This window comes from Mya arenaria, chromosome 5, assembly GCF_026914265.1.
Source record: "Mya arenaria isolate MELC-2E11 chromosome 5, ASM2691426v1".
Taxonomy (NCBI): domain Eukaryota; kingdom Metazoa; phylum Mollusca; class Bivalvia; order Myida; family Myidae; genus Mya; species Mya arenaria.
This window is the reverse complement of record NC_069126.1, coordinates 40,341,426-40,350,638: the sequence shown is the minus strand read 5'-3', so window position 1 is coordinate 40,350,638 and position 9,213 is coordinate 40,341,426. Positions and strand designations below refer to the sequence as shown.

The 9,213-nt window shown below is 34.1% G+C and overlaps 1 protein-coding gene across 3 annotated transcripts; it reads left to right on the top strand.

Moving 5' to 3' along the window:
• Positions 1-342: 342 nt before the first annotated feature.
• LOC128233999 (uncharacterized) lies at positions 343-8,851 on the top strand. Of its 3 annotated transcripts, none has more exons than XM_052947916.1 (5): positions 343-469; positions 2,662-3,270; positions 3,555-3,639; positions 4,852-5,320; positions 5,971-8,851. In XM_052947916.1, exons 2-5 carry the CDS (start codon positions 2,739-2,741, stop codon positions 7,447-7,449), a joined length of 2,565 nt encoding a protein of 854 aa, XP_052803876.1. In that variant the 5' UTR covers positions 343-469; positions 2,662-2,738; the 3' UTR covers positions 7,450-8,851. The 3 variants fall into 3 exon arrangements, with proteins under 3 accessions (XP_052803876.1, XP_052803877.1, XP_052803875.1); XM_052947917.1 differs by lacking the exon at positions 343-469 and having other exon boundaries at positions 2,613-3,270; positions 5,971-6,507; positions 6,787-8,851; XM_052947915.1 differs by lacking the exon at positions 343-469 and having other exon boundaries at positions 2,613-3,270.
• The last annotated feature ends 362 nt before the right edge of the window (positions 8,852-9,213 follow it).

The window sequence follows — 9,213 nt, the reverse complement described above, 5'->3', positions numbered from 1 at the left end:
TCTTTATTTCGAATTCGAAACTGTGCACAAAAAAAGTCGATGTAATTTTCGAATCCGCTAGCAGACGACCCATGCTCCTCTCTTTGTTATGTTTTCACACCTACCCTGACATCGGCGTGACAGACCAATTAACGTTATAATAAGGTGCAATTATCGCGGTTTAAGGAATGCCTTGGCTTAATTGGCGCGTGTATGGAGCAAACAACGGTATCGAATACAAAGAGTAATTAATGTTGAGTAATATTATTTGTATATAACGGATGTTTTTTTTTAACGGATGTTTGTACTATTATATTATTATTTGTGTAAATAAAATAATAAAAAAATATATGTTTCGGAATTTTATTAAACATCGATTTACATAGTGTAAAATACAATGGTATAATGCAGCCATTTGAAATTTCACGACACAAGTATTTTGTGACGCCGGTAGAGAAGAATTTGGATGTGCAGGATTTCGGAGACAATAGTTGGTGGAACTTCGGATTATTTCTCTCAATGTTTATTTCGAATAATCGTTATTTAGTATTAAGCTGGGTTCCGACGACTTCGAAATAGCGATGTTCTGTAGTAAATAAATTGTAACATGACCTCAGTAAATACATTATGTACGTAGTGTTTACTTTTTAATTAAATCTTACGAAAAAACTTTAATAAAACAAAACTATTTTTTATACAGAATTAGCTTTTTTCGCCATGGCAACCATTTTCCCTGAATTTTATGTTTGTCCGACAGTGAAATCTATCCAAACCTGTAAACTTCTTGAAATTCTTTAATTTTTCTGCGAAAACAGTTTGTAAATATGTGCAAGTTATATGTATATGTTTTCAACATTCTCTGAAGTGTGTGTTGTTGAAAATTATTCTAAAACAATTCCATAGCAACGAAAAGCTTTTTAATCTCATGCTTATAATTATCATTGAAAATGACTAGTCCGGGTCAATAATGTATTATTTAAAATGCATGAGACAAGCAATTCTATACACCAAGATGTTCGGTAGTAGTGTATGCAAGTGGTGGCAAAAATATTCAAAGCGTGGCACGGGCTGAGAAATCCAAGATGGCATCCAAAATGCCCGCCATCAAATGTCAATTTTAGTATAAATTTGTATGAATATGGTAAATGTCTTTTATTAGACATAGTTATACACATCGATGTAAAAAGCTGTTATTCTCTTGTATATTTTGCTACTTACAATTTTGCTATTTCAATATATATGATTACCCTTTAAGTTATACTTTTGAAAGAACTAACCATTTTACAGTGGTATATCAACTAGTAGAACCTTGCGCGTGTGGATTGCCAGTACAGCCGGGAAAACTTGCTGATGTTATCACTGTTTTTGATGCTCTTATCCAATTTTACTCAAGTCTATGTGCAGGCATCTGTATTCAATCTTGTCGCTATACTGGTAACTGAACAATATCTTGTCAGTGTACAGGCAATTGAACAAGGTTTTTTCAATGTGCAGACAATTGAGCAAAGTCCTATTAGTGAACAGGCAGATGCACATAGAAGACTCTGTGTGCAGGCATCTGTATTAAAAGCTGTCAGTGTGCAGGCAACTGTACTGTATGCATGCACGAAGTTTTTCATCGTTCTGTCATCGCTACCTTTTATCAGAATATAGGAATTTGACATTTGTTTTGATATTATTCATAAATTGCATAACCATAAACTATCAAACTCATTCAAATGTCATAAAAACACAGGTTTAAAACTTTCGCTCAGATAAGTGATTTAGGGCCATCATTGCCCTCTTGTTTATGGATTTGTCTTACAATAGGAAATTTCTAATAACAAATGCGGCGATGTATACTGATTTCATATTGCATAGTAATTTTGGTTTTAATGTTGAGGTCAATTAGATTCACCTTATCAGCACTTTTTAAATTAGTTTTGTCTATTTGGCATAGAGAGTACCATTCCCAGTACGGCCATATTCAATCGAAATGACTGTCCGGTGTTTAAAAGAACTTGTGTAAGAGGACTATAAAAATCAGTAATTTTCTATTATCACTGGTCAAAATTTTCCATTAAAGCAATGACTAGCTAGTCTGCCCCATGTCAAACTCTTGATTTATCTGATATTCTTCTCTGCCATAAATAGTTCATATATTTTGATGAATAACCCCTACGCTGGTCCAAGCCGAAATCCTCAACAACATCTTCAAGTACATGTGTACATGCAAGTACATTACATTTGTAAACACAGACAATCGGTGGGGGAGGCTACTTTAGTTATTGATATTTAAATTGCCATGCCACAAGTTTAACAATGAAACGCAAACCATTTGACCATACATTTTACAGTACGTGGTCAATTAAGTTTATTATTAAATGTATGTTTCGATGACATATACTGGCTTATTTCTTTAAATCTGTATGACATTAAAACATTGTTCCATTAAACTTCATATAATTAGCTCTTATGTATAATTTTATGAAATGGCTTGTTATCAATAACAAAAAACAATACTTTGAGTATTCTGTCAATGGCGCAAATACAATAATATTTTAACAATGGATTTCTGCCATTATCGGATTTTGCTATGGCATTATGTAAACAAATAGTTTATGCAATCAGTTTGAACGTAGGCTTTGGAAAAGGCGAAGTGCGACGATTTGAAACACACTAAAGAAAAGAACACATTTTCAGAGCTAATACATATTCAGGAGAATCATTTGTAGAGGAAAGGATTTGTTTTTAAAACTAAACACATCAAGAACTTTAAAATGAAGTCAAATGAAGATAAAGTAACAGTGCAACCTGAAGATACAGTTAAAGAGGTTTTGGATAAAATTATCAATCAGGTGAAAGAGATCTACAATCTTCATGTAAAAGGACGAGACATAAGCAGAAAGAGGGTAAAATCGGTAGTCTCATTGCTAGATAAGTTGAATATAGATGATAATGGTTTGGTCGGAATTGTAAATGAGACATCTACAAAATCGGAGTATACAAATATTATTTACATTGCCATCGAGAATTACGTCCCACAGTTGGAGACATTCTTGGAGAGCTTGATTGAAAGATACCCAAAGCTGATATGTCTTCCGCGTAAGGACGAAAAATACTACGGACACACCGCCTTCCACATGGCAGTTTGCAAAAATTACCAAAAGTTGGCCAAAAAAATGCTTGACACGATTGGGCGCGTTGATAAAGAGGAATTATTCAGAGAATGCGCAACAGGGAGAAACTTTAAGCAAACTGTGATGATCGGAGAACTGCCTCTGTTCACTGCTGCGTTGTCGTTTAACATAGGTATTAAAAAATATTTTATTTACTGTATCCTAAACAAATGAACTTTTGTTTTCAAATTAAGCGTCGAAAGAACTGTTCCTTACTATAACGAGAAAACATTTTCAAAGACAGCGGGCATTACCTCTTATAGAACAATTACAAAAAAAATGATTTCATGGAAAATCAAATTTATTTAACCCCGTGAACACAATAGTAAGCATTTATACACAATACTCGTTAAGATCCCAATCCGTGTTCACCACACTATTATTCATCTTTCAATGCAAAGTATTTTTTTCTTTCAGAAATGTTTGAAATTTTGCTGAATAAAGGGGCGGATTTATATGAAACAAACTCAACGAAAGACGATATATACCATGCGCTTATTAGGTAACAATTCCATATTGCAATTAGTAAATGATCATGCGTTGTTTAATTTACATTTAGATATATTAAACAATGAACTAATGAGCATGCGTTGATGATTGTATATTTGGGCATTACAATGGAAAAATGAAAATCGTTGATTATATATCATTTCGATAGTACCATGTAAAATGATTATTGTGTACATGAATTTTCGCGTAATTATGACATCAACTTAATCAAAACGTACATATTTGCCCCAAGTCTCCACACTTAAGGTAATATGTAACTGATTTTCTGAAACATTATTATTAAAGTTGTGGTAAAACGGAAAACACTAAAAAAACAAATGTTTTAATAGCAGAATTCGTTTTCTCTGTTCTCAAAGGTAATGGGTATATAAAACAACGAAAATGGCCATAACGAATATATAATCCACTCCCGGTCTGCAAAAAGTCCTATTTCTAAGATGGTTGTTGGGAACACACGGTAAAACGCTTTAAAAGAACCGTGTTTTTGCATCTTTTTGTACTCTTGGAACATGCATTTTCAGCCTCAACATAAAGGCTATCTTTTGAGATTTGTTTTAAAAATGGAAACGCCGATTATAAACAAAGTATTTTCTAAGTGCAGTACATGCGAAAGAAAACAATCTTGATAAGTTCTTTCTTTATCATATTGCAAATCTACAAAATAACGCTCTTAATGGCATGGGTACACAGTTGATAGTTTTTATACGAATGGGTCTAGTAAGTAATATAATAAGTATTTAATTATAGTCCATACTCTACGTATTCTTATTTAGGAACGCATATTTTTTATCAGGCAGAATTCAGCACCGCTTAACAGCTGTGTTAACTACTTGTATATAATTCATTTTAGAAGAGTCCAACCATTAACATTATTACTTTATTCGGTAGTGTAGGGATAAGAGTAAGGTTTTGCACTCAAACTGGTTTAAACCCCAAGAAGTAAATTTATTTTACTGACTGTTCCCAGGCGGTGCCTAAGAATCCTTGAAAAACACACCTAGTTTTTAAATAGTATTTATGCACTGCGTTGTTTATGTGTTCTATGTCTTTAGCGTTTACCCTGTGCCATTCTACGTTTTTTTAAACTGTTGGTTATTGAGCTTGTTTCTGTAGCTTTTCATATAAACATTAAATATTTGAGAAACTGCTTATGTTGCAAATGTCCCTTTTTATCGGCAATGAGCAAGTTATGCTATTTTACCAGGTATGCTCACTATTATCCGAACAAAGAAGACGAAGTCATCGAATTCCTAAGATTGATCATGGCTAAAGTCGAAAGGACACGAAATGCTGATGTTGGGGAAAATGCAGATACATTCGATGACTCCTCAAAGGGATCGAAATCTACCGATACAACCAAACTAGGACACGACCAAACCAAAGACACTTCGAAAGAACTGAAGCATGCAGATAAAACCAAACAAGAAGACCAAAACAACGAACCGTCGCAGGAACCGATGACTGCAACTTCAAATAAACAAGAAGAACACCCAACTAAGGAGTCGTCGAATAAATTGGAGCATGCAAATTCAATCAAACAAGATAAATACCCCAAAAAAGACACGTCGCCCGGCGAACTCTGGAGTTGGAGAAACAATTCGGGCCTGAACCCGTTAGAACTAGCGACAAAGTATGGTCTTTGTAAAATATTTGGGATGATTTACAACTCGGAGGTAAGCATTGATTCGCTTGGTTAGATTACTTATGACCAACGAAAGGAGAAGTTTGACATATTGTAAACATAATAGAATACATGGTGGTGTATTGCTTATTGAACACTATTTATTAGGGATGCAAACGAATGACAAAATTGATATTCGAATATCTGGTAATTCTTTCGATCGAATATTCGAATATTGGATTACCAAAATGAACATTTAAGAAGTGTAGTAAACTGCAATTATTATTTGCTATAGTAATAGCTTTCGCATTTTAACCATTCTTCGTCGTAGCCGATACACCGCGGCGAATGACCCTGATTTTTTTTTAAATTAGCTCTGAAATTCCCCATTTACAAAAGAAATCTAACAAAAGCAATAACCTTTGAACAAACAAAATAGCAAATGCTTTTGAATTCCACTGAACAAGGCGAATATCGTAAATTCCTAGTTAAATGTCGTGATGCACCAACGGGTCATTCTGTAGGAGTAGCAGACTCGTTTTGGGATTGACATCAACTAACCATAACTATTGAAAAACCAATCCTATTCGGGAATAAGTAAAATTATGAAACGAAAATAACTCTGAATTTTGAATCTATTGTACAACAATGTTCTATACGCATAAAAAACTAATCTTAACAGAAAAATGCTCTTTATTTCAGCCGTACTTTATTGAACAGGGAAACGATGGCCTGAACGACATAAAAACGTATGATATCACGGAATTGGACCCTGTTTTACAAAGCACTGCTCGTGATCACCCTGCAGATTCAGGATCCCTCCTGCAGTTCCTTTTCGAAATTCACCCTTCGCAGGCATTCCCATTCATCCGTACGCCTCAGATCAGCAAAATTATTCATAAGAAATGGAAATACTACCGAATTATTGTGTATATTTGGTTCATTTTGCACTTAGTATTCATGGGCTTCCTCACGTGGTATGCAATTAAAAGATCGAAACAGAATGCCAATGACGAGGAGGAGAATAGAAGTATAACTGTTAGAGTTTTTGCTTTTATTGCCTTGATTTGGGGGATTATTTACGCTTTGCCCGAAATTGTAAAAGTCATCATACATGGCGTTCCTTGCAAAAGAAAAGGAATCAGATCGAAACTGGCAATCGGAAAGGAATTAGATCGAAGCGTGCAAAAGCGAACAAATCAGATCAAAGTTTGCGATGAAAAGGAATCAGATCGAAGAGTAAGCATCTCATATTCAAATTGTATACGGAAATATTTGCGTACCATTTGGAAATGGGCCAAAACCGCAAAACCGAATCCCTACAGTTGTGAATCCTACAGATGGTTGATGACGCTATTTTCAATAAGTCTTATTTTAGATATTGCATTGCTGATGCATTCAGATTTAGAATACGAACAATACTGTTTATACATCTCAATGATTTTTGGATGGCTGTTCGTTATATTCTTCCTCAGAGTTTTCAAGTATTTCAGTTTCTTTGGTGTTTTTCTTCAACAGGTGATTTTTGGCGATGTAATTCGGTTTATATTCATATTTCTCCTTATAATTCTTGGATTCGGGACGGCGATGTATATGGCAGTTCAGGGCTCGTCTTCTACAGAAGATGACGGATATTCCACCTTCGGCAAAACCTTGATCTCGATGATAACACTGATAGCTGGATTAGGAGACCCGCCAAGTTTTTACGATACTAGACGCCCCGGAATATGCGTCGCCATCTTTATACTTTACATTCTCATGGCAACTGTAGTCATTCTGAATGCTCTGATCGCTATGATGGGAACAACATGCTCGGAACTCGTTGGAAATGTTGGAAATAAACATACTCACGATCGACATTGGACATTCGAACGTCTCTCAGTGATCTTGTTCTTCGAAAGCATCTTCCCTGAAAAATGGATCAAGAGGGTCGGAAAGGAGGTCAAAACGAACAGGGAAACGAGGCGACATCTAGAAATTCGTTCCTTAAAAGATTTAGACAGCAAGGAGATCGTTGATGAGAGAGCAAATATACATACAACTAAAGATTTGCCAAGAGCCCAAAACAATAAAAATGCAACGATGGACATTTATCACATCAACCAATGTGAGCATTACAAACCTTACGAAATCACCAGGTCTCCTTTTATTTGTCCCCAGGATTCCCTAAGTAATGACTGAAACTAATTCTGCCGCACCGCAGTTATTATACAATTTATCATTTATGCTCGAACATACATACTTTTATGCACGAAAGAGTTGCGTGTTTTAAAAGCTGCATTTTAATGTAGAGTGAAAATTCGTTACTATTAATGAATGTAAAAAAATCATATGCCTTTAAATTTGTTTCATGGTATCTTTGAAACCGTCTTTGGCTGGCTCGAAATGTTTTGGCATGTGACGTCAATTTCTTCAAATATTTTACATACGTAATCATTTGGAAGAAAATATTAACTAACGGATGTCGCTTTTATATTTGATAATGTTTTCTATATGTGTTCCCAGGTTAAGTACAATGATGCTTTTTATTATGAAACTCTATGATCACACAGTTTTTAACCTTTTATTTTCTAAGGCAGACTATGTGGGATGCTCATAGTTTCAAACAATGACTGCATCGTATCTTTGAAACGTGTTTGCATGAAGTACTCTGAATTGTATTCCTCTTTCTGCAGATAGAGTTCGGATCTCTAATCAATGAAGTACTTGGGGTTTACCTTTTAGTATATTATTATATGTTTTATTTTAAAGTTAATTCATATTAGATTAGATTAGATTTACCTTTTTACGGTTTTTTTCTTTATTCAGAATTGTTGGGATGAGAGTGAGGTTTGTGCAAGTAAACTGGTTTAATCCCCCAATAAATTTACATTTTACTGACCGTTCCAAGGCAGTACCCAACAAACCTTGATAAATATACCTAGTATTTTTAGTATATATGCACTGTGCTGTTTGTGGAGTTTTGTGCTTTTCTTCCATGTTTATGATCTTTGTGTTTGTGTTCCATGTCATTAGCGTTTACCATGTGCCATTAAACGGGGTTTATGTTTAAACTTTTGGCTACTGAACTTGTTTCTGTAGTTTTTCACATAAGTATTAAATTAATTTCCTGACTATAAAAATGCAAATATCTTTTTTTAAAGTAATTGCAATCACCACAAATCCACACAACATTGTAGATTGAGTAGTATTGACTATTTTGACACACAAACATATTTATTTTGCATAAAGACATTTCCGTAAACGATGCATTGGAATCCTTATAAAATCTTTGGTAAAATTTGGTCAACTCGTAAGTACACCATGTTATAACAAGTGTATGTATTATGCTAGCATAATATTAAACTTTAAAGCTAAATTAAAAGTGATTTTTTTTAAATATTTTTTTCTGCTTTGGTCCTTAAGACGACTGTGGATATCCATTCAGTGTAACTATTTCAACCTCTTCATAATAAGATAAACATTATTTATCTAAACTTCTAAATGTACTAATTATTTATATTTTAGCCAATTTGTTATTGCTTGATTTTATTATTAAAGTTGTATTCTAAATGTTGTTACCATACGTTGAAGGTGTTTTCACAGTGCCGTGGTTAGTTTGTCTTGTCTTCATTTGTCTTTATATATTAAAATTTTGCTGTATTCGCTTTGTTATTATTACATATTGCGTGAATTCGTACTGGTTGACTATTGCATTTAACGCTTTGTTTTGTCAGAATGTTTGTGATTTCTTGTGACAATTAAACAAATACTTACTTGCAGTGAACATTGGCAATGAATCACCTTTGGCTATTGCCAACATCTACTCATAATGCATTCAATTTTGGACTAATCATGGACTGACTGTACTTAAAACATGCTGATTTGTCCATCATTAAAATAATATTGCCAAGAAAATCTACCAAATGTGTTTACCATGTGATAATTGCAATACCGTAGCTTAGT

Bases quoted from the DNA above. Each gene is read 5' to 3' on its own strand.
- LOC128233999 (XM_052947916.1), top strand. From the start codon at position 2,739: ATGAAGTCAAATGAAGATAAAGTAACAGTGCAACCTGAAGATACAGTT. The intron at 3,271-3,554 runs GTATTAAAAAAT...TTTTTCTTTCAG, and splicing joins TGCGTTGTCGTTTAACATAG to AAATGTTTGAAATTTTGCTG. The intron at 3,640-4,851 runs GTAACAATTCCA...CTATTTTACCAG, and splicing joins ATATACCATGCGCTTATTAG to GTATGCTCACTATTATCCGA.